Below are 25,649 nucleotides of genomic sequence, written 5' to 3'. Positions count from 1 at the left end.
TTTTTTTTTTTTTCTCTTTTTTTTTAAGCTGTGTTTATTGTTGCTATACAGGAAACTAGAGAAGCAAGGATCTTAATAGATAATCATTTAGGTCATACACAAATTGGGTCTTTTTTTATGATTGATTATTGTTTTGAAAGAGAAAACTAAGTAGTAACTGATAGCTGTGGTATTTTTAGGTTTATGTCAAACAGCAAGTCTGTTCTTAAGGAAGAAGAAAACATTTGAATTCCTGCTGTATCAATTCCTGCTCTATCAGGCACTGTTTTTATATATATTATGTAATTGCATTCTTGTAGCAATCCTGTGAAGATGAGCCTTAGCTTCCTGATTTTGCAAAAAAGGGGAGATAGCATCACCTTTATGCCACTGTTTGCCTTTTAGTTATTATTTTATTTTGTTTTTAATGGTTGCTCTAGGGTTTACCAGATAACTTTGACTTATCAATATCATTTTTTTGTATACTGTAGGAACAGTATTTTTTTTTAAACTCCAGCCCACCACACTGTATGTTTTATTGTGTCATGCCTTTTACTCGTATAGGTTGTAAACCCCATTATATGTTATTACTTTTAGTTTAAATAGGTATTTTTTGAAGGGATTAAACAAGGAGAGAAATATCTCTATGAAGTATCTTTTGTATTGTCCTCATATTTACCCTTTCAGGCATTCTAAATTCCTTGTTAGAGTCAAACTTCCATCTGGTATTGTTTTTCTCTTGCCTACTGTTCTAGTGATGGTTGGCTGGTGATGAATTCTCACAGCTTTTTTAGTTCAAATAAACTTATTTTGCCTTGAATTTTGAAAGATATTTTTATTGGGTATGGATAGCTCAGTTAACACTTTTTTTTAGAGATTTACTTATTTATTTGAGAGAGAGAAAGAGAACATGTGTGCGAGTGTGGAGAGGGGCGGGGGCAGAAGGAGAGGGAGAGAGTCTCAAGCAGATTCCCTCCTGAGCACAGAGCCTGACTGGGGCTCTATCCCAGGACCCTGAGATTATGACCTGAGCCGAAATCGAGAGCTGGACACTCAACTGACTGACCCAACCAGGCACCCCATCATTTGAGACTTTTTTTGCGGTGTTGCTCAATTATCTTATTTATGGCCCAGCATAGTTTCTGACAAGAAGTCTGCTGTCTTTCTTTGTTCCTCTGTATGTAATGTATACTTTCCTCTCTTGTTTCTTTTAAGATTTTTCTTTTTTTTTTTTTTTTTTTAAAGATTGTATTTATTCATTTGACAGAGATAGAGACAGCCAGCGAGAGGGAACACAGGCAGGGGGAGTGGGAGAGGAAGAAGCAGGCTCATAGCAGAGGAGCCTGATGTGGGGCTCGATCCCAGAACGCCAGGATCATGCCCTGAGCTGAAGGCAGATGCTTAATGACTGAGCCACCCAGGCGCCCCTCTTTTAAGATTTTTCTATAACTCGTTTTCAGAAACTGGGTTATGATGTACCTTGGTGTGGTCTTCTTTTTGTTTATTTTTCTTAGGGTTTGTTGATCTCCCTTGCATCTGTCAGTTTATGGTTTTCATCAACTTTTGGAAATTCTGAGCCATTTTGTCTCCATAGAGTGCTCCTCTCCCCCACATTCTTGGAGATGCCAGTTACCTTTCACAGTGAATCACTGATGCTGCTTTGTTTGTTTGCGGGTTTCTTCTCTCTGCGCTTTATTCTGGATAGCTTCTATTGCTATGTCTTTAAGTTCATGTTCTCTTGCCATTCTCTAATCTGCTGTTGTTTGTACCCAGTATGTATTTTTAGGTTTATTTTTATCTCTAGAGTTTTGTTTTGGATCTCTTATATTTTCTGTTTCTCTTCTTATGACCATGTTTTCCTCTCCCTTCTTGAGTATATGGAACATATTTGTAATACAGTTTTAACGTCTTTTCTGTTCATTCCATCGTCTTTGTCATTTCTGGATCTGCACTTAATGACTTTTTTCTTCCTGGTTATGGGTCATATTTTTCTTCTCCACTGGTAATTTTTGACTGTGTGCTAGCCATTGAGTTTTATGCTGTTGCTTGCTTGATTTTGTTGTATTTTTTTTTTTAAGAGTGTTGGATTTAGTTGGGGTTTACAGGTTATTTGGAACCTGTTGGATTGTTTTGAGGCTTGCTTTTAAGCTTTGTTAGGGTGACTGCAGAACAGCCTCTGGTGTAGTGCTGACTTAGTCCCCCAGCTAAGATGATTTCCTTCTGAGGAGGCCATCCTTTGCCTGACATGTTACAAGGTTTTTTCCACTCTGGTTGGTGGGAGTGCAAATGATTCCAAGCCCTGTCTGGCTCTAGGTATTGTTTGGCCTGCTGATCTTTGGTAGGTAATTATTTCCCCAACCTGTGATACTCAGCACAGATCAGTATTTGACCAAGGACCCTAGAAGAACCCATCTGCAACTCTGATGCTTTCAGTCTTTGTGAGCTCTCTCTCCAGTGCACTGCCCTGCAAATTCTAGCCACCTTGGCCTTCCCAGACTCTCATCTCTGTCTCTGCAACTTGGTGAGACCGCCAGACTGCTTGGGTTTCTTCACGCTGTGCTGTGACCTGGAAATAGCTGGCAGCTAATGTTTCCCTTCTTTTAGCAGTCATAGGCCTGGGTTACCTGTTGTCTAACATCAAAAACTCATGTTTCATATATCTTGCCCTGCTTTGTTGTATTTATATTTAACAGAATATTTTTAATACTTGGCCATTCAGAATTTGGCCAACATGTTTTTGGAGCATTTATTATAAATATGTTATCAAATATTATAGAATTAGAAATTATTGGAAACTTTTATATTTTCACAAATAACTCATTAAATGTAGAAGTACCTTTGCCATGTAGACCTGCATCTGGATCTTTGGGGGTGAAAGGGGTATTAGAAATAAGCTGATCCACATGTGTACTGAAGTTTGAGAATCAGAGCCTTAGGAAGAGAGTCAAGATAGGATAAGAGTGTTGGTAGAAGACAAGGTGTTTCAGAGACTCCTTGGCTTGGTAAACTCATGCTGTAAAAAGGTCAGGAAATAGATGATGTCAACTTGAAAATTTCTTAGGCCAGAGGAGAGGAGGAAAGTCTTGGAAGTATTTATTTTCTGATTATGAAAGAACTTACATCCAGAAAAATAAAACTCATATAATTGTATCTACCCAGATAAAAAATAATGTTTATAACCATTTAGTAGATGTTCTCTTTTACATTGCATATATAAATACCCACGTGCAGTCATACAGATTTTACACAAAAGTGGGATACTGTGAACATATGGAAACTTGTCGTCTTCTACTTAACAATGTATCATCTTCCCGTATTATAGTTATATGACATTTCATAAGATTAAAAAAAGTCCCAGCTGTCATGAATGACCACTGTCATAAGTTTAGTCTATATGCATTCTAGTATCTCCTAGACATGTTCAAATATACACCCAGAGTTGCATGTGTATGTAGTTATTTTTAATGACAAGTAGAGAGCACATACTGTTTACACTATTCTGCAACTTGGTTTTTACCTTAATATTTTGTGGACATGCTGTCACATCAGTGTGTATTGATCTAACTCTTTCCAGCAGCTGGTGATAGTCATACAAACGTAGTATAGTTTATTTGAATTGACGGACTTCTAGATTATTTTTAGTTTTTTTGTTTTAGTGAACATTCTTTCACATATATCTTCATGAATTTTGTACAAGTGTATATGTAGGATAAATTTTAAGAAAGGAAGTCGCAGGATCCAAGATAAGTGTAATTTATTCCAAGTGTCCCATATGTCTGTTTTCTATACTCTCTATAATTGTTTCTCTAATGCTTTCATCTGTTTTTATTCTGTGATATTTCCTAAGACTTCGTTGGCGTTCCAGTGTTTTTAGCATTATCTATTCTGCTTTTTGGTTGCTTCTAAGGGGATTTCATTTCTTTCATGGTATTTTTATTTTTTAATTTATTATTTATTTACTTAGTTTTAAAGATTTTATTATTTGAGAGGGAGAGAAAGTGCGTGCACACACAAGCAGGGGAAGGGCCAGAGGGAGAGGGACAAGCAGACTCCCTGCTGAACCCAGGACTCTGAGATCGTGAACTGAGCTGAAGTCAGATGACTTAACTGACCGAGCCACCCAAGTGCCCCTATTTCATGGTGTTGTTTTTATATGCTGTGTTTTTACTGAACTCTAGCAGCTTACTTTTCAGTTGTTTGCCTTGTCTCTCTCTACTTTCTGTCTCTGATCTGCTTTCAAAAGAATGATCTAGATTCATTTTAATTTCTTTGACTGTAGAGAAACAGTTATTCCCTGCTTAGGACTCTTGTTTATTTACCCATAATAGGGCACAAATCAAAAAAGTATTCAGTGGAAAGTTTATTATCATAACACAACGGTGTTTAGGGGAAAATACTATAGTTTTGCCCCTCTTGTAAAATCTATCTAAAACTACATTCTCTCTAATTATAAAAGATGGTGAAGAAACCCTGCTCTGTTGCTCTTTCTCCCCCATTTGTCTTTGCTTCATTTCCAGAGATGTGTTTACCAGGAGCATGAGTCGTACCATCTCGTGTTGGATTCACTTAAATGGACTGTCGCAAAGATTATTCTCCGATAGATTTTTCCCTTTGTGAGATAATATTTTACTTATGTGTTAAACACAAAGGAATGGAGTCGGGTTCAGAAAATGAGTGAAGATATGGAACTAAATATAATTTCTTTTTTATTAATACAAATTCTGAGGGCGCCGTTCTGAAAATAGATAATATGAGTTTTGGGTGGCATGATTATATTTGTCTGGATTTTTTTTTCTTTAGTATATTTCCTATTATTTTTTTATTTTTTCATAGGTCTGTTGAACGTTGGATTCCATTTGCTTTAGTACTCAACAGTGAAGAGAGTGTTCTCTCTAGGTCCGCTATTCAGGAGTATTGTAGGTGGAGCTCTGGGGTAACCAGAGCTGTCAAATCCAGGCAGGATGTTGTCTCAGATCCCCAACCTCCTTGTCACTGTCTCTTGTGCCGCAGGGGCATGGCTTGTCACAGCACCTTCTGGTAAGCGGCTCATCTAGATAATTGGTCAGCTTCTCTTCTGGGTTAGTGTGTAATCTTCCCTCCTGTCGACTTTAGTTAGCAGCTGCAAAGGTGATGCTGTTTCCCATCTCTTTCCCCGATTTCGCCCTTTCGGGAGTCAGAGAAAGTGAAGATGTTCGTGTGCTTCTCTGTCCTTCAGTGTGGTTTTGAATGCAGTCACATCATGGGGGACCACATCTGGGTTATTCAGTCACTCTCCCGTTTCTGGCATCTAGAGGGCTTCTTATTTTTCTCTGATACAAAGTGTGATGTGCCGCTTTCCAAAGCGTTACACACTCCAGAGGAGTGGTCGGAGCCTGGGCGCTGGCGTGTAGTTTAGATTTGAATCTCAGCCTACTGCTTACTGTGTGGGCCTGGGCGAACGGCCTCACTTCCCTTACCTCAGTTTGTCTCGTTGTAGAACTGAAGTACTACTCTGCCGGTCCTAAGGGTTAAATGAAACGTTCGTGTAAATCCCTTAGCAAAGCACTTGGTGCTTTATAAGCTCTCAGTGGGACCCGAGATGCTTCAGGATCATTGCTTGCTTTGATGAATTCCCAGAAGTAGAATTACTGTTTTATAGCATAGGAATATTTTCAAAGTTTTGATCTGTATTACGCAGTTGCCCACACGAAAGGTGCCAATTGACTCAGGCGCCGAGTTTGAGAATTTTGCTTTTCTGGAACCCTTGTGTTGGCCTTTGTATTTTGTATGCTTTATGTAACGTTTAAGGCAAGTCCCTTTGCCTCTGAGGGTTTCTGACAGTTGAAGAGAACTCTGTGGGGGAAAAGGAGAATGAGTTGGCCTGGGGAAAATAAAAAGATTATTGTCTTGCTTTGGCCACATAAACTTTTATATTTATACCTTGTTTTGAGAATTTGGCCCCCCCCCTTATTTGGTCCATAAGTAAATATTTTAGTTTTCTTTTACCTATGATTTATAGTTTCCAAAGTACCTCCTATAAATTATTTTCCATTTGATTCTTATGATAAATTTCTCCAGAAAGTAAGTTGATATATACATTGAAGAGACAGATCCAGAGATATTGTAATTTAGCTAGAGTAAACAAAGCCGATGAAAGGTGAAATAGAGACACATGGTACTCTTCTGAGTCGTGGTATATTGTTCTTTATCTTGTGCTGATGCGACCTCCCTTGCGTTTCCCACAGTCCTTCAATTCTAGTCATTAATAAAATTTTATTGTTAAGGAGACCACTAGGATTAATTCTGGTTCAGAATAGAATATCATCATAATTCTTTGTTAAAAATTAGAACCTAGAAATGTCTAGAGGGGGGTGTGTGTGTGTGCGTGTGCACGCATACATGCTTTGGTTTTCTCTCTACAGTGAAAGAATATAAAATTGGAACGCCACCAACATTTGATTTGTTTGCCGTTCTCATGGAAACTAGGTTGACGTTTGGTTTTGCATATATATCTCTTCATAGTGTAAATTTATATTAATCAGATGTCTTAAAAACCTCAATTAGGTTATTCTTGGTAAGGCCAGTTTGATTGAAACTAACCATTTCTTAAATTTTATTCATTCAAATTTTTAAATTATTTAGTGATTTAGAATTGAGTTCCTATTCTCATTCTTTTCTGTAATAAAGTACTTTCCTTCCAAGTCTCTGAACTCAAGAGGGCTGTATTGCTTCGTTCTCCCTCTATCCATAGCATGAGCACAAGTAGATTTTAAATGGACAAGGTACTGTGATTAGATGTGAATATTGAGTACTTAATGCCCAAGTTGATTTAAGCTTTCAAAGGTACTTTCTTAAATCATCGATAAAAAGGTTAAATTCTTAGTTTAGAGTTTCTTCCAAGGCCCGTGTGTGTGTGTGTGTGTGCGCGCGCACATGCGTGTGTACATGTGCCTGTGTTTTAAGTACTCTTAATCATTTAACTTGGATATTTTGAACTCTACTCATTGGTATGCTGTTAAGATTCATAAATAAGGATTTGTTATTGTTTATGGGATTTTATTTGATAAATACAGATTTCATGGTCTCATTCATCCATTATCAAATATTTCTGCCCAAGAAATAAGGAGTAGAACATTCATACATTCACAGTTGCCGTAGGGTTCAAGTGACTTTTGGGAAGCAAGAAGGGTGGGATTCTTTTGTGATAATCGCTATTTTAGATTTTAAAAGGTTTTCCAAACATTTCTTATTAAGACTTTCAAATACTTTCTTATTTGTAAAAAACAAAACAAAACACAAAGGCAGTGAGATTGAATAGATAAGGGCAAACTGCTTAAAATAATTTTTTATGTCTCAGAATTTTTAGGTTTTTATTTTTTTTAAATGACTGAATTTAAGGAAGTTATTTTAGGACAGAATGCTTGCCTGAATCAGTAAAATCAGTAAATTAGTTGTTTTCTTTTAATATGTTTTCCTTAGGTGTTTTATGGATTAATTCTTCATTGATTACATACAACAGCAATATAGTTATGGCGACCTTCCAGACTTTGAGAAACAGTCACATGAAGACTAGAGCATCTGTCAGAAAAGTAAGTTCACAGTATTAGATTCCTTTTAGTGATAGTTTTAATAAAAATGTGGATCATTTTTTTAAATCTTGTTAAGCAGCTGTATGATATGAATGTTTTTAAATGAAACTCAATATTGTAATTATTAATATTGAAATCTTGCAAAGATTGGCATATATGAAAATAGTGATATGAAGTCATGAAGTCAATCAACCTTATTTCCCAAAGATCACAATGCCTCCCCATTTCTCCTCAGAAGATAGTTTTCTATCTTCTATCTTCTCAAGATCTTCCATCTTTTAATAATATAAGCATCAGGTATAAATTTTCTTATGTACCTTTACCTTTGCCCCAAAATATTACCATTTACTCATTTATTCATTCAGCAAATATCAATTTGAGTGTTTATTGTATGCTAGGCCTTGTCCCAGGTACTGTATAATCAGTAGTGAACAAATAAAATATGATTCCTGATCATCTTTCTAGTCTGAGGAAGAACCCTCTCTCTTCCTCTTAAGACAATTTGGTTACGCTTCCATTTCTTGACCTCTTTTTTCCTAACATTTTATTATGAAAAATTTCAAGCATACGGAAGAGTTAAAACCATAGCACACCTAAACATAAACTTGCATACCAGCCGCCCATATTCAAAAGTTATTAATACAGCGACCCTTGAACAACGTGAGGATTTGGGGTGCCAACCCCCTGTGCAGTCGAAGATCCATGTGTAAGTTTTGGCTCCCCAAAAACTTTTCCACTAATAGCCTACAGTTGACCAGAAGCCTTACCAATAACTTAAACTGCCAATTGACACACATTGTTTAAGTTATATGTATTATATTCTGAATTCTTAACAATAAATTCTTGAGAAAAGGAAATGTTATTAAGAAAATCATAAGGAAGAGAAAATACATTTACAGCAGCGAACCGTGTTCATTGAAAAAACCCACATGTAAGTGCACCCATGGAGTTCAAACCCGGTCGTTCAGAGGTCAACTGGACTTCGTTTTATTTGCTTTGTGTGTGTGTGTGTGCACGCACGGGCACGTGTTTACTTTCTGGCAGAACTACTTGAAAGTTACAGTCTTTTTTTTTTTTTTTTTTAAAGATTTTATTTATTTATTTGACAGAGAGAGAGACAGCCAGTGAGAGAGGGAACACAGGCAGAGGGAGTGGGAGAGGAAGAAGCAGGCTCCCAGCAGAGCAGGGAGCCCGATGCGGGGCTCGATCCCAGAACACCAGGATCACACCCTGAGCCAAAGGCAGACTCTTAACGACTGAGCCACCCAGGCGCCCCGAAAGTTACAGTCTTAATGTCTCTTCACTCCTGAATCATGCTTCTCCTAGGGATTATTGTATCCTCCCACGAAACAATAATGTAGTTATCACATAACAATAATATGGTTATCATATTCAAGAAAATTAAGTATAATTCCCTAATGTCCAATACGCAGACGTTCTCAGACTTCCTTTATTACCCTTAAAATGTCTTTTTCAGTCTTCCCCACCCCTAGCCACACTTCCATTTTGGATTCAGTCTGGACTTCTAGGCCTTGAGTTGCATTTGATGCTTATGACTTACTTACATTACTTTTGGTCTGAGAGTTTCTCCTCTTTCATTTATTTATTTATTTATTTATTCATTCATTCAAGACTGAATTCTTGAACAGGCTAGGCCAGTTTCTTGTACAAGTCCCACATACTGGATCTGTGGTATTTAGCTTATTCCTCTCTCTTCTACATTTCATAGACTCTAGAAGTTAGCTGTCAAAGCTTGATTAGATTCAGGCTGAACATTTTTGGCAAGAATACCCTGTAGGATGACCTGAGAACAGAATTTCAGGTTTTCCTGTGATCAGTGGTGCAAGAATTGATCAGTTGATGAAGGTAGTAATGCTTCCAGAACTGTTCCATTTTAAAAGTATGTTTTCCATTTTCTGTTATCGAATAATCTATGAGATGATACTTGCCTGTGTGCAAATATCTTGTTTTTTTCCAACCACTTTTTATCTAATATTCTTGGCATCCTTGATGACCCTTTCCTGAATCTGTTATTTCCTAAAAGCTGTAAAATGATGATTTTCCTAATGTTATCTTCCTTTTACACTTATTAGCTAGAATTCTTAAAGAAAAGCCTTCTCTCATTAATCTTAAATGAACTACAGTATCTCCTATCAAGGCTGGGTAAATAAATGCCTTTGAATTACCAATTTTCAGATTAATAATTTGATGGAATAGGCATGTGAGTTTATTTCCATTCATTTATTCATTTGTATTGCTCTGGATTCATTGATTTTAAAAATTCTATGTTTTACAATCTTTTATTTATAATCATTTATTCATTTACTCATTTAAGTTGCTCAAGGGGTCTCAGACATGGTCCCCTCTAAACTGGTGCCTGTATCCTTTTATATTAGGCTCTTAATTCTTTGACTGCTTCCCTGCTTTCTGGTATAACAGATTAACCCGGTTTTACCTTCTACTTTCCCTTCCTCAGATTTGGAATTGGCTATTTCTCGAAAGAACCCCTTCTGGTATTTAGAAATCAAGTACTCTGGGTACTAGGAGTACTCATTGCTCCTTCAGTGTCATGAATTATATCAATAGTTTAGGTTCAGATTTCATATTTTACCTTTTTTTTTTTAGTTGTTTGTATCTCAGCCTATAAACCTCTACTCATTAATGAAAACAGAATCATTTAAAATTTAGAATATTTTTAAGCCCATAGAAAAGTTGAGAAAAGAAGCCAGTACAATGAACACTATACATATCCTTCACTTGGGTTCACCCTCTGTTAACATTTTGCCATACCCATTCTGTCTGTGCGTATATACAAATATACCTGTGCACGTGCACACACAGGCACGCACCCACACACTTCCCTTTTGAAACGATGTGAGAGTCGGCTGCCTACATCTCTTAAGAACATCAGCATCATTACCGCCCCTCAGAAAATTATTAATTCAGTAACATCATCTAACATGCAGTCCATATACAAATTTCCCTAATTGTCTCAAATATCTGTGTTACTTTTACCTTGCTCTTCATCTAGGATCCAATCAAGATTCACACTTTATTTGGGTATTGTGTCTCTTTGATCTCCCCCCAGTATCACCAGATATCTCCAGTATAAAGACCTGTATCCTTTATAATTGGTACAATTAATAAGTAATCTATCTATAGGGTGATGCTGGAAGAGAGTGTGAGTATCCTGTTGCCCAGTAGCTTTTAACCCAGTGATAGGATACATTGATAATCTTTCCCTAATTCAGTAATTACATTGGGATTGACAAATGGCATTTGTAAATCTTGTCATTCTGTCCATATTTGTCACCCAGCATTCTTACGTAAGGAAGTGTTCTCCCCCCACCCCCATCCTTTTATCTGTCTCTTTTAATGGATTCAGAGATTTAAAAAAAAAATCTAGTTGTTACAATCTATTACCATTTTTATTCTTTGATGCCTAAATTTGGCCAGTGGGAATTCCTTCAGGTTGGCCTCTATTTCCTTTTTTTTAAAATTTTAATTCCGGTATAGTTAATATACAGTGTGATACTAGTTTCAGCCATACAATACAGTGATTCAACACTTCTATATATTACTCAGTGTTCATCACAGTAAATGTGCTCTTAATCCCCTTCGCCTGTTGCTGCTGTGTTCTTTTGAAATGACCCATTTAGTCCCTGAGCACTTCGTTGCTTTCTGTCACAGTTAAGATGTTCCACCCACACGTCATGTTTACAATGCCTCCAGCCTAGAACCAGCCATTTTCCCAAGAGCTCTAGTTCTTTTAATTGGCAGAATGGTATTTAGAAACCAAAATCTGGGTGCATTACTACTGAGAGTCATTGCTTCTGTGATGTTTCAGTGGAGAAATGTAGTAGAACATGTGTTTAAAGAATCATGAGTTCATATTGATAATTCATATTCAAATTAATATTATATTTTTTTCTTTACTGCTTTGGTTTCATACATATCTCATCTTTTAAACCAAATATTTCCAATAACTTCTTATTAAATTAGCAAACATTTGTTGAGTTCATATATTATGTGAGGTACTGAAATCTGAGGAAACACGTTGAGTCAAGTATAGTCTCTGACCTCAATAATTTGGTTTAATGGTAGGAAAGACATGTATATATGAAAACAGGAGGTAATATGTTGTGATACGGATTAAATGATCTCAGTGTGTAGATAATACAGTAGAAACCTTGATTTGAATAAGGGGTGGGAAAATCTTCACAGGTCTTGGGCTGGGTAGGATTTCTACAGGAAAGGTTAGGGAGTAAGGACATTTCTAAGAAGAGGAGATCAGTAAATCAGTGAAAGGAGAATAAGGTAGAATGAAATAATGTTCTCTTTATATCTGACTGTAATACCCATTATTATCTTTAGGTAACTTTTTCCTCTCCCTGTTCCTTTGTGTTTGTAACCTCTCCCCTACCAAATCCTGAAAACTTTCCCTCATTTTATCATATAGCTGCCTTAGAACCCCTGAAAAGCCTTAGCTTGGGTTATTATTTCTTTTTTCCATTTCCACCTTTGTTATGAGAGTAATCACTTCAGTCAGCACGCCTTAACTGTAGCGTCCACGTCATCTTACTCCTTCAGTAGTTGTTGCCAGTGACTTGGAAATCAGGTATGCAGTGTGTTGGGTTTTAGTGTGGGGTAAGAGTGAGTGAGCCCAGAGTGAGGGCCTCATGAGCTCCAGTAGGTCGAATGCCTGGGTTGTGGTGTGTGTGTGTTTTGAGCATGTGGAACTCTTGATGAAGCCCTCTGTTGGTTCTTCCCCTCAGCTCAGCTGAGGTCTGTATATATCCACAGGTGCCAAATGAATATCAATCGGAGAGTTAGTGACGCTACATTTAAAAATAGAACATCTCCAGGATCTTTTACCTTGTCTTAGAATTGAATAAATTAAGAATATCTTTTATTTTCAGAGCTTCAGTGAAGATGTGTTCCAGTCTGTCAAGTCCTTATTGCAGAGTGAGAAGGAACTATGCAGTGTATCAGCAGAGGATTGTTTAAAGCAGGATGAACATGTCAATTTGACTGAGGTTTGACATAATACGTTCTATATCTCTTCCTGTATTTTCATGCTTCTTTGTAAAGCTGCATCATCTATTTGTAAATTGCCGAAATCTCTACATATTAATACATGCGTGAGAAATAACTGTTTTAAATACTGGCTCACATAATTGTCTTAGTGTATTATAGGGAGCACATTTAATTCAGTGCATGGGCATTGTTGATCACGGTCACTGCACATACAGCACTGTATTAGGTGATTCCTGCTATATTCAATAATTCGTACTTTAATACTTAAATTTTCTACTCTGAAACATGAAATATATACTGTTTTCTTTATTCAGTTTTTGGTTATTATTCATTTTCTTGCTTATTTAAATTCAGTACTTTGATACAAAAGGAAAAAGTAGTGATAAATTTACTTTGAAATTAATGTATTTACTTCTCAAGGTACACTACTTGCTCGCCGATTTCTGTGCTACATCAGTGCTTCCAGTCTTTGTTTGGGCTTATTACCATGAAAAGAAGTAATTTTTTTCCTGCAGTGTAGCCATAGTCCATCAACACATTCATGTCCCCAAATAAGAGAAGTAAGGTATTAGGCTGTTCAAGCTCAAAAGTGGTAAGTATGTTAGTTAAAAAAAAATTTTTTTGAAACCAAGGATCTAATAAAAAAAAATCTTGATTATTATTATTTTTGGGAAGGATTTTCTTTCATCTTCCTTGAGAAACTATATTTGAAGTAGTTCCAGAGGATGGTGAGCAGCCCTTTTAGGCCTACAGCATTCTCCGGCTTGAGCCTTTTTCTTTTGTGTCAGCTAATTTCTGTGGCTCTTGACTATTATCTTCTCTGTTATCCCTTCTGCTTTGCTTTAGTAAAGCTGAGCCTCTCTTAATCTCCTCAGTTGTTGCCAAGTGTGACAGGTCTCCTGTGTCCTTCTGCCCTCAAACAGTTTTCCAGCCGCTCTCTCTCCAGCTGCTGACGTAGTGCCTTTCCGAGCCCACATTCTTTGGTGAGGCCTTCCTCGATCAATGGGAAATATAAAACTACTGGCATCTTCAAAACCCCGTGTCAGCTTATTTTCTCTTTTGTATTCAGAAAAAGGAAGCTTGAAAGAATAGAAGGAATTTCTGTCTCACTTGAGGGTGTGCATATCACAAAGTATTTTTTCGAAGAAAGGAAGGAAGCTCGTTTCTGAGCGTCTTTGTTACTGAGTGTCTGTGATGTGTGAGGCACTTTCTTCCATGTTTTCCGATTAACCCTCTCACCTGAGGAAGAGGAGTTGTGTTGCTCTGAGTTTTATAGATGAGGAGACTGGCTCCTAGAACACAACAGTTTATCTAGAAACCTGGAAATTAACTGTAGCACTTTTGGGAAGTGATAACCATAGTTAGTCAGAATAACGATCCTGGGGTAACGTAATATTCTGACTTGTTTGTGAGTCATCAGAAAGAGATCAAAAGTATACTGAGTGTTGCTTTATATTTTAACTATGCTGCTTTCCCTTAATTCTTGAGAATTGATTTTCCATATTGCTATCATTTAAGTACTTCATATTTTTAGTCACAGTACTTGCTTAGTCGACAGTTTACCATTCTGTCTTCAAATGGAAATTTTTTCTTCGTATGATGTTAAAGACAAAGGGAATATAAATTTTAAAAATAATATTTTTGGGGGGTTATAAAAGTGATACATGATCCTTATAGAAAATTAAGAAATACTGCAAGCATCAAAAAGAAAATGCCTATCAGGGATGCCTGGGTAGCTCAGTCGGTTAAGCATCTGCCTTCAGCTCAGGTCATGATCTCAGGGTCCCACCATCGAGTTCCGCATCGGGCTCCATGTTCAGTGGGGAGTCTGCTTGTCCCTTTGCCTGCTGCTCCCCCTGCTTTTGCATGCTCTCTGTCTCTCTCCCCCACCCCCAACAAATAAATAAATAAAACCTTAAGACAAAAAAAAAGAGAGAAAATGCTTATCATTAATCTTATGAATTAGGGGGAAGAAATGTGAAAACGGGCATCTGGGTGGCTCAGTCATTAAGTGTCTGCCTTCGGCTCAGGGCGTGATCCCAGGGTCCTGGGATCAAGCCCTGCATTGGGCTCCTTGCTCCGCTGGGAGCCTGCTTCTCCCTCTCCCACTCCCCCTGCTTGTGTTCCCTCTCTTGCTGGCTGTCTCTCTCTCTGTCAAATAAATAAATAAAATCTTTAAAAAAAAATGTGAAAACAGTAGAAAAAAATAAGATCACTTATAATTCCATCATCTAGAATTAATCACTGCTTATAGCTTGGTGTATTGCATTCCAGTACTATTTTTCACGCATATATTTTTAAAAATAAGGTTGAAATTGTATGCATATCTTGTATCATTTTTTCTGTAACTGGTCCTTTTTACTTAATAATGTGACATTTTTTCATGCCATTAGATATTCTCTAGAAATTTAATTTATATAAACTTCTGCAGAGAAATCACTATATAAAGATGTTGAAGGAAATAAGTGGTAATATCACAGGAAGTCAATAGTGAGTCTTGGGGACCTAGCCCGGGAAGACCTTTCTGAGAGGGTGACATATAAGTTGGATCTTGAAGAATGGGGAGGAGCGAGGCACGTAAGCATCCAAGGACTAGAGACCCAGGTTCAGGGGGCGTTACTGCATAGCTCTCAGGCAAGAACATACTGGTCATGTTCTAGACCCAAAAAGGGGGCCCATGTATATGAATAAAAGTGAGGGAAGGTTGAAAGCACCAGCTAACCCAGAGCCTGGGGACCTCGGTTAGGACTTGGCAGTGGGAAGTGTGGGAAGGTTTTGACAAGGGAATGACATGATTATTACTGAGACCAGGTGGGACAGGACCGTAGTGCAGATGAGAAGTGGCAGCAGGGGGAATGGAGAGGGGTAGATGTATGGGAGATATGTTCGTGGAGTAGAGTTGACTAAACTTGCTAATGAAGTGGATGTGGGGAAGGTTGAAGAGCTGCATCATGGAACCAAATCTTTGGTGAAAAATCTTCGTGATGATCTTTGAAAAAACGAATCATTTTGTCCAAGACAGTCAGCATTTTAAAAATGTATTTATTTTTAATTGAGGTGTAATCGACATGTAACCTATTGGTTTCAAGCGTACTACATAATTGCTTCAACATTTGTATATAACAGTCAGCATTTTAATGTTTTATGTGCTCTTTTTCTGTATCTCAGCTCTCTCAGTCTAAGTGTGATAAGACTTAAAAAAAACTCAAATTAATGGAGCTTTATTCCTTTTTTATTCAGGTCACATTTCTAGGTTTTAATGAAGAAACAGATGCCGCTCATATACAGGTATGGTCAATTTATTGAACTGGGAAAGACCATGGGAGATTATTTGGAACAAAATTTGAGACCATGAAATTTGCCTTATTTGCCCACAGTTTACACTAAACTCTTCTGTTATCATTCCCATTTAAAGCTAAAAGATGACATTCTGAGATCAACTCTTGAGTGTGCTTTGGACACTTTCACTTTTAGCATTTTCAGAGAATTCTTGTTACAGAAAGTAGTTTTAGGTTAGGAGACCACAGAATAATTTATCTGAGAAGGTTGCCAACCGCAGGCCAACTTTCCCTCTATGCTGTGCATAATGTAGAAAATGAGACTTGTTTTTAATTTGGATGGTCTTTCTAATCTGACTTAATCAGATTATTTTATTTCTAATTGAGATAGAGTTCAATTTAAAAGGTGAAATTTGTAAAAAGTAATGATTAACCAGTGCAAAAATTTTAGCCTGATCTAGGCAGGTGTTTACAGAGAGACTGGTTATTGAGATTAGGATCAGCAAAGGAGAGCTTCACAGTTACCTCAAGAGGGTTGAAGCTTGTGTAGATGTGGTAGGCATCCTTTTTTTTTTTTCTTTTTCTTTTTGACCTTGTGCTGCTGCTTAATATTGGTGATTGCCATGTGTTTCCTTTCGTGGCAGTGAAGTGTCTCCCCAAAAGAAAAAGTAATACTGTTTACTTCTTTATGAATAATGCCTATCAGGCGATAATGAAAACTGCTGTGTGTCTTGATTGTGCCCTTGCCTGAAGGAAACCGTTTAGATAGAAGGCACACGAGAAGACATACTCCTGAGGCTGCAAAGAGGAATGTTCCAGAGTATCTCTCTCTCAGTCTACTTCCTCTTAGAGTTACTGATAAAGTCATGTTTATAAAGGAAAGTACTCTAGGAGGGGTCAAAGATGTTATTTCTTTCACTTGATAAAGTATTTACATAAAAAGGGCAAGTGAGAAAAAAATAAAATCTGTTTTCCTTAACATTAATCTTCATAAAATTTTCAGTCAGAGTCTAATAGAATACCTTGAAGTGGAAAGGCAGAGAAATAGATTTGTGTTTTATAAATATAAAACTTAAGCTCCAAGAAGCATATTCTATTGGAAAGAATCCCTGTATGTGGGAAATAGTCCATGATTAACCTGAAGATTGCAGGTTGACATTTGCAACTAAAAATTATTAAAAGCCTAATTTTCACGGATGGGTGAGGTACCATGTAAAAATGTTTCAGAGCTTGATGTCAGTGCTTTAAAAGGCTACAGAAGTAGCAGGTATTAAAATATTTTAGCACATTTTATTTTTGAGTTAAAAAAATCGTATATGATAAACTACATATGTTAACTATTTTGAACTGGGAAATGTATTAATGGTAGACCTTATGGTTTTTGGATAAGGCCCACATTATAGGAATCTTAACAAAAGTGTTACTTACTGTATTACTCTTTTTAAATTAGGATTTAGCTGCAGTTTCTTTGGAACTTCCAGATCTTCTGAATTCACTGCACTTCTGCAGTCTAAATGAAAACGAAATTATTTGTATGAAGGATATAAGTAAATCATCAGATATAAACAGTGGTCCTCTAAATCAGGTAACTTTTATCTATCATTTCGAATGTTTTTCAGGGCAAATTTTACAATGACATTTGATGGAAAGTCTTAAAGTTTTACATGCTTGGATGAAGTTTCTTTCTTTTTTTTTTTTTAATGCTATCTCAAGGAAATATGGTTTGTAGGAAACATAACTCAGGATGCTTTGAAGTCACTGAAGGATAGAATAATTTTGACCATAGCTTTAAATTGGATTTTTCATGCGTGAAGTTCCCTAAATGATATACAAGTACATATTTATTTTTTTCCTGAAAATTCATTTCTGGATTTCTTGAATTTCTTCTACCTTTATGTAAACTGTAGGAGCTTTCCCTCCTTTATGGCCAATTCCACATTCATATAAATACTGTGTCAGTGTTTTAGAGAACATACTCTAACTTGTTTTCTGTTAAAAAAAAAATTCGTTATAAAGTTGACATCTGAAAGATGTTTTCTTTATTTATAAATACAAATGTTACCATTTCAGACAGGTAGTTTTATAACATTCAGCCTTTAGTTCTTTAGTAAGTATTATTTTGTTGATAATGTGTCAAAGAAAAATGCTTTGCATGTTTTACCTCCTAAAAATTGAATCAGTAGGTTTGAGTTTAGATTACTTATTCCAAGTACAAAAGACTACTGTGTTCATTATGAGGTCTGTAGGTGAAGGTAGAGCTGCTTCCCTCATTTCCTTCGTTATGCTCTTCATTTATATTTACTTTTATTTATATGCTAGGATTACGAGAAGTCATTAGCTATTATATTTAATTTCCAGCGTTTTTCACTGAGTCATTTGTCAATATTTGCATTTTTTTAAAGATAATATGTATGGGAAAAAACCTGATGATTTATATTTTGAATCAGAGCTGTAAACTTTATTGTTAAATTGTATTGTAATACTAGGGAAATTTAGGTAAAAGGAAGGGAAGATTCTTTTGTGAAAGGAGGGAAGGTGGTATGCTGCTGGAAGCTACTGGAAAATGGGATACAGAAATAGAATAGAACCTGGTTCCTGCCCTCCGGCAGTTCACAGTGTCATTGGTGAGCCAGGTTAATGAACAAGGAAACTCATGGGGCTGTATAATAATATAGGAACACGTAATTGCCAGAGAGATGGATAGTCAGTTCTGTAACATTTCAGGAGATAGAATTGGTGGAATTTGAGTAACGATGAGAGAAAGATTGGGAGAAAAAGAGATTGGGAAGTGAGAAATGTTGTAGAGAAAGAATGAAGAATTAACAGTATGAAATCAGGCAGCCTCTCAGGATGCCTGCATTTCTTTTTTTCCCTGAGATTGTGTTATTTCTAAGCTTCACTTCCAGATAATATGCTTTGTATGTATAATATGTTTTGAAAGTAAAATTATTTTTATTATCTTTCACCCCCAAGAGTCAGCATTCTGGAATGCTCTGTGTCATGAGAGTGTCACCTACATTACCAAGACTCAGAATTGATTTTATCTTTAGTCTCCTAAGTAAATATGCTACTGGTATAAGATATACCCTGGACACATACTTGGATCAGAAACGCCAACTTGAGACCGCTGAGGAAGATGATGATGACACCAACCAGTCCGTGTCTTCCATAGAGGACGACTTTGTCACTGCTTTTGAGCACTTAGAGGAAGAAGAGACCTCAAAGCCATATAATGATGGTTTGTTCTTTACTAGACTTTTTCTTGAAAAAGGAAATTAAAGTTTAATAGTTTTTAAAGTTTTCAGGCTGAGTTCAATTAAATTCATTTTGAAATTTGATGCAATTTAAACATTTTAACCTTTTTTTTGTGCAAGGAATTCATTTTCTTGTGCTTTTTAAGTTCATTGTTGTCTGGTTCTTAGTTTTGCTATTTCTGTTCTTATTTTGGTAGTACTGTTCAAGTACTGTTTACCTCATTACATTAAGTGTTTGGACCATGCCTGGGTTCACATTCGAGAAGAGTTAGCTGGTAGAAGGACCGTATTAGTGTTTCTAACACATGTGACAAGAAGCTAAGCATTTCACTGACCAGTATTCCCAGATGCGAGGTAAAATGAAATTATTTTAGTAAAAGGTATATTTGCTCTCAAGAGTGATTTGGGACGAATCTGGTAAACCACATAGTCTAGTGACAAGGAAATATTTCATGCTTCAAGTCTACTTCTTCCCATTGATAATAAATTAATTTTTGAAGATTCTGTTCAAGAATAATTTGATCATTTTGTTCTTTTCCTATAGGAATAAATATTCCTGCACTGAAGAGCCAGTGTGATGCTGCGTCACAGACTTCTTCTGGTCACCATTTAGAAACCCATGATTTAAGGATTCTGGTTAGCTCTGGGAGGCAGAAGTCACTGGCTAACCCTTCAACGTCCTTACTAAATATGCTGGGACATAAAGAACTACCTTCTGTGAAAACTTCAGTCACCACCTTAATTTCTGAGCCTTGGATGCAGAAGAGTTTCTACAGGTCATCTAATGCTTCAGATAAAGGTAGTGATGCTCAGAAGATGGTTTTTTCTTCTTCTCCAGCCTACTCCTCGGAATCTGAATGCTCCAGTCCAAGTCCTGTTATTTTCTTGGATGAGGAGGGTTATCAGAAAAGTTTAAAAGCAAAACTTGAGTTACCTAAAATTCCTGTGATGAAAGATGATATAGAGGATTCAGACTCAGAAGTAAGTGAATTTTTTGACAGTTTTGATCAGTTTGACGAACTAGAACAAACTTTAGAGACTTCTTGTCCATTTCCAAAAGATCCTGTCCTAGGAAAGCCATCACAAAAGAAAGGACACAAACATGAAAAATCGTGTTCTGTAACCACTACTATGAATCCTCAAAAATTCAAGTTTGATCGTCCAGCTCTCCCAGCCAACGTTAGAAAGCCGACTCCTCGTAAACCAGAATCCCCTTACGGTAACCTGTGTGGTGCTCCGGATTCACCCCGCCTGGTGAAGGCGTCAGGGGAGGACAGCGGTGTGTTTAGCCCTATTCGATCCTCTGCCTTCAGTCCTCTTGGTGGCTGTACTCCAGCTGAATGTTTTTGCCAAACAGATCCTGGTGGAGACAGGATCCATGAAAATCATGATTCTGTTTATTACACCTATGAGGATTATGCCCACAGCATTTCATGTGAGGTACTGGGCTCTGTTCTTCATACCCAACACACAAATGGAACCTCAAACATGCATAGTATTAAAAAGGGAGAAAATAAAACGACAGCTCTTAAGAGTGAAAGCCTTGATCAAAAAAGTAAATCTAAAAATAAATCCTTGATGATTAAAGATAGCATTCAGAAATTTGCGTCAGATCTTGTGGAAAAAAGTTTTGGCAGTGCATTTAAAGACTTACAGAAAGGAGTCTCTTCATGTACCAACGCATTGTGTCACTTAGCCGTCAAATTGACATCCTCCGTTTTTCAGACGGCGTTTAACGAACTGAGAAGGCAGTGTGCGTTTTCACTGAGAGAACGCGCCATTAGCGGTCTGGCTAATTTTTTGGTGAGTGAAGCTTTAGCAAATGCTTTGCAGGATTTACAGTATGTTAAGAAGCAGATATTCACAAACACAGTGGCGAGGTTTGCTGCGGATCTTGCCGAAGAGCTTGTTTTTGAAGGCATCATGGAAGTGTGTCAGTTTTCCTATCCTCCAACCCCCGTATCTCCACAGTCTTGGTCGCTGGACTGTGAGGACCGAGTAGTCAAGTCCTATGCACAAGACCTGTCTGAGTCTGTAATCCAGGAAGCGTTCATTGAGCTTTCGCAGGTCAATGTGACCTTCACAACCAAGGCAGCGGTTAGTGTTTCTACAGATAACCTGAAGTGTGCGAGCACAGAAAATGCAGTGCCATTGACACAGACCTCCACGTGTTCCCCTGCTTTTCACAGTCAGACAGTTACGGCGCCAAGACCCGTTCCGGACTATAAAAAGGAATACACAGTACAGCAGGCCTTGTTTTGTACTTCTGGAGTTGTTACTTCTATACCAGTGCCCTTGGCAGGAAGTGCCCTTCTCCCATATCATATTTCATCTAACATATACCAGGCAAAGTCTCATCGGTCATCTGATGACAGTAATTCGAATGGTGATTCTACCCAGACACGTGTTACCACAAAAAACAAAGAGGAAGTAGCATGTCTCAGAAATATTTGTTTACCCTCAGACCACAATCCAGGTAACCAGAAAGATTTGAAACCAACTAATGATGATACTGAAATGCAAAGGTCTTCAAAATTAACGAGCGATCCTGTGATTATTAGCAACTTTTCTGCCACAATGGTGCATAAGATTGTAAATGAAACGTTAGAGTCAATGACATCCTTCAAAGGTACAAAAACAGTTGATGAACACACAGGCTGTGTAACTACAACAGTAAAGGGAAAACCCCTTCCTTTCCCCTCCGATCAAGCAACACTGCAACAGAGTGAAGCTAGCAATAAGGACATGTTTGCTGATCAGTTATCTAAATCTATTATTAAACATTCCATAGATAAAAGCAAATCAACGATCCCAAATGTAGATAAAAATGCTGAACCCAAGGAAGGCTTGCCTGTTTCCAGGGCAGAGTCACAGTTGACCTCCGAAAAGTTCCCCGAATTTCTTGATGCTCAAGATCACTTAACCCACTGTTCACTTGCAGCAGGAAAGGATTGTGTTCCAGAATGTAAAGGTTCGTCAGCTCACGGCTCTTCCTTAGAGACACTACCACCTTGTCCAACGACTGCGTGTCAGAAACCTGATTTGAAGGAAGTTACTAAAGACAAATCTGTGAAAAAGCATAATGTGAATAATACAGCACTTGAGCCCTTGTCTTTAGGGCAAGAACACCCTTTTCCTCATTCACATACTTTCTCATCCACAGCGCTTCCATGTGTAGATGGTGTGCATGTGGAAGAGAAACAGAAAATTAGAGACGGAAATGTAATACCAGATACTCCTCCCTCCACTCCCCTTGTGCCATCCCAGGCTAGTTCTGAATGGGATATCAAGAAGCTGACCAAAAAACTCAAGGGGGAATTAGCTAAAGAATTCGCACCTGCTACACCCCCCTCTACACCTCACAACTCATCTGTGGGTAGTTTGTCTGAAAATGAACAAAATACGATAGAAAAGGAAGAGTTCATGTTGAAACTCATGCGATCTCTTTCAGAAGAAGTTGAAAGTAGTGAGGAGGAAGAGCATCCAGGAGTGGATGGGAAGCCCGAGCACTCAGGGAAGAAAGTTCAGTTTGCAGAATCGCTAGCTACGCACATCATCTCTCTCGCAACAGAAATGGCAGCTTCCCACCTAGATAATAAAGTCACTCAAGAACCCAAGGTGAAAAGCCCTTGCTTAAATGTACAAAGTCAAAGAAGTGTGTCACCTACTGTTCTAAATCACTCAGAGGAAAATTTACAAACCTTGCACAATTTTGCAGGTGATTTGGCAGCGGAAGTCATCACGGAAGCTGAGAAAATAGCCAAAGTTAGAAGTTGTGTGCTTTTCAGGCAAAGGAGGAATAGTTGTTATGTTGGTGGTGGCCGAGATGATAGATCAGAAGAGAAGTTGGATATAGAGGCTGTGGCACGCTCAAGAGAAGTAGATCCCTTCATCCTTCCGCTACCACCAAGTTCTTGTATGTCTGGTCTGACCTACAAGTATCCCAGCTGTGAAAGCGTGACAGACGAGTATGCGGGTCACATCATCCAAGTGCTAAAACAGGAAGGCGGCAATAGTGAGTTAATAATGGACCAGTATGCCAATAGACTCGCTTATCGATCTGTTAAATCAGGATTACAAGAAGCCGCTAAGACTGCCAAAATGAAGTGCAGCTCAAAAATGTTCCCCGTGCAAAGCTCACAGGTGAAAACCAAGAACGAACTGTTCACATTCTTAAATAAAGGGCACCACCAAGAAGTAGATAGAGAACGACAAAGTAAAAGAAACGGAGGTTACCTCTGTAAAAATCAAACTTGTGAATGGACGCGGGATACGTATAAAAATGAGTGCTCTGAACTGTACAGTTTTTCAGCCTCTCTTGCTCACAGCATAACAAGAGATGTTAGAAAAGAGCTGACAGCATCTGCAGTTGGCTTGCCAAAATCCTTAACAGATTCTTGCCTTTATGAAAAGTCTGGACGTGACGAAGATACCAAGTCTCACATCGAGCCAGAATTGCTTCAGTCTCTTCAGCCTTCCTCACAAAATCACAAATGTTACCACAGTACGGGCAGCTTACCTGGGTGTGGTTATGGAGAGAATGTCGTTCAAGCTCTAGAGCAGTATGCTAAGAAAGTAGTGGGTGACACTTTAGAGCTAAGTTTAGGATCCGCAGCTTACCATGCGTCTGAGTCCGTGAAAGCAGCCGAGAGGGTCACTTACGCAGAAAAGTTGTCACCTCTTGTAAGTCAAGCTTGCAGATACTGTGACCGTAGAGAACTGCATGATTGCACTGGAAATTCATCTCTACACGTTTCCAGACAGGATTCACTTGCTAGTAGTAAGCCAGTTTCTAATTCAAAACTTAGCAATGTCTATCAGGAATCTAGAATTTTTCATCTTGATGTCCCACAAATTCATGTTGGTCTCGATAAAAAGACAGTGCTTGCTGAGAAGATAGTTGCGGAAGCTATTGAAAAAGCAGAGAGAGAGCTGAGCAATACCAGCTTGGTGGGTGATAGTGGAATCGGACAAGATGGCGTTAGCTTTGCTGAGAGCCTTACCACAGAAATAATGACGTCAGCAATGACGAATGTTGGTCGTGCAGTTAGCAGGTGAGTTCCAGATTCCTTTTGAGTCTTATAATAAAAAGAAAAGTTAAATTCGATCCTATGTATCTTTGGTCCTGTTAAGAAAGGTGTGATTATTTTTAACGCTAAGTTAACAAAAAGTCTTCCCGTACTACATTTGTATGGGGTTTCATATCCCGTACATTACTCTCCATCTCTGTTGTCTCGTTATCCCCCCAACAGCCATTTGGGGGAAGGTGTTAACCATTTCCCGAACTAGAAGAGGAGGCTTAGGGAGGATAGTCCTCGTGCCCCCGTTCACAGAGCTATGAAGTGAGTAAAGCTGGGTTGGAGTAACAGCTGGAGAGTTTTAGACGGCAAGTGGAGAGCATTACTGTGATCATCAGCTACTCTGAGATTAAATTTTTTTTTACAGTGTTTTCTTCTTTCTCTTCACAAAGGTAAGTTATCTTATAAAGAGCATAGTTTAACCAAAATGCTGTGAGGAAGAAAGCCTTAGAAAATCTCCAAAGATATCCATTACTGCCATCATTTCTCTTGAGGGGTCCCTGTCCAAGGGGACAGTTCTTTCTGATGGTCTCACAATGTCCTGTTCTTCAATAGCTGTGCCTTGTGCTCAGTGATTCTAACACCTTAGTTAAAATTTTCACTTTTAACCTTTTTTTTTCTCCCTGGAAAGCATCAAGACCAACTTATGTTACTAATTTGTAGGATTTTGTGAGTCCCACTGGACAGAGAAGGTTCCTAGGGTTGAGGTGGAATTTAATGGAGTCACAGGATTCCTCAGATTTTTTTAGTAGCTTTTGTCAAAGCCATGGCAAGGACCATCTCTCTTCTTAGCCATCTTACAACAGGGAGATGCCGTTTGGCCAGGACCCTGGAGTCCAGTTGTTTCATGGCGTCCTCTCCTGATGTGTCTGGTGAACCAAGGGAGCTCTCTGTTTGCTGTAATCAGGCAACCTCATTCCTCCAAGAGCAGGGGTTGGCGAACTATAACCCGCCGGCCAAATCTGCCCACTGCTTGGTTTTGTTTGTTTGTTTGTTTATTGTCTGTGAGCTAAGAATGGTTTTTACATTTCCTCAGTGGTTGATAAATCAAAAGAATACTATTTTGTGACATGTGAAAATTATATGAAGTTCAAATTTTAATGTTCATAAATAAAGTTATACTGGAGCACAGCTGTGCTCATCCATTTATGTATTGTCTGGGGCTGGTTTTATGCGTAACGGCAGAGTTGAGTACTTGAAGTAGAGACATGGCCAACAGTGCCCAAGTGTTTGCTATTTGGCCCTGTACAGTAAAAATGTGCAAACCTGCATATCTTTGTTTATGAATGCCTGTCAGTTCTTAATATGATGACAGACATATAATAAGTGGTTAATAAATACATGAATGAATAAGTGCTAGGCCTTTCTACAGCTGAAGCAACCGTCCTCAAACAAAATTGGCCTCAGGCTATTTTAACGTTTTCTCCCTGTGCCTCCCCCTACCCCCAGGCCCTG

At 38.0% G+C, this 25,649-nt stretch overlaps 1 protein-coding gene across 2 annotated transcripts in view; it reads left to right on the top strand.

Moving 5' to 3' along the window:
* AKAP11 (A-kinase anchoring protein 11) overlaps nt 1-25,649 on the top strand; it is a 48,316-nt gene that overhangs the window by 5,191 nt on the left and 17,476 nt on the right. For both annotated transcript variants that reach the window (XM_008706809.2, XM_040623158.1), the window contains exons 2-7: nt 7,438-7,547; nt 12,467-12,583; nt 15,825-15,872; nt 17,313-17,447; nt 18,836-19,100; nt 19,661-24,170. In XM_008706809.2, the coding sequence (XP_008705031.1) occupies nt 7,488-7,547; nt 12,467-12,583; nt 15,825-15,872; nt 17,313-17,447; nt 18,836-19,100; nt 19,661-24,170 (5,135 nt within the window). In that variant the 5' untranslated portion in view covers nt 7,438-7,487. The remainder of the gene's footprint in view (nt 1-7,437; nt 7,548-12,466; nt 12,584-15,824; nt 15,873-17,312; nt 17,448-18,835; nt 19,101-19,660; nt 24,171-25,649) is intronic.

This window comes from Ursus maritimus, unplaced genomic scaffold, assembly GCF_017311325.1.
Source record: "Ursus maritimus isolate PB19 unplaced genomic scaffold, ASM1731132v1 scaffold_10, whole genome shotgun sequence".
Taxonomy (NCBI): domain Eukaryota; kingdom Metazoa; phylum Chordata; class Mammalia; order Carnivora; family Ursidae; genus Ursus; species Ursus maritimus.
This window is presented reverse-complemented; position numbering and strand designations above follow the sequence as displayed.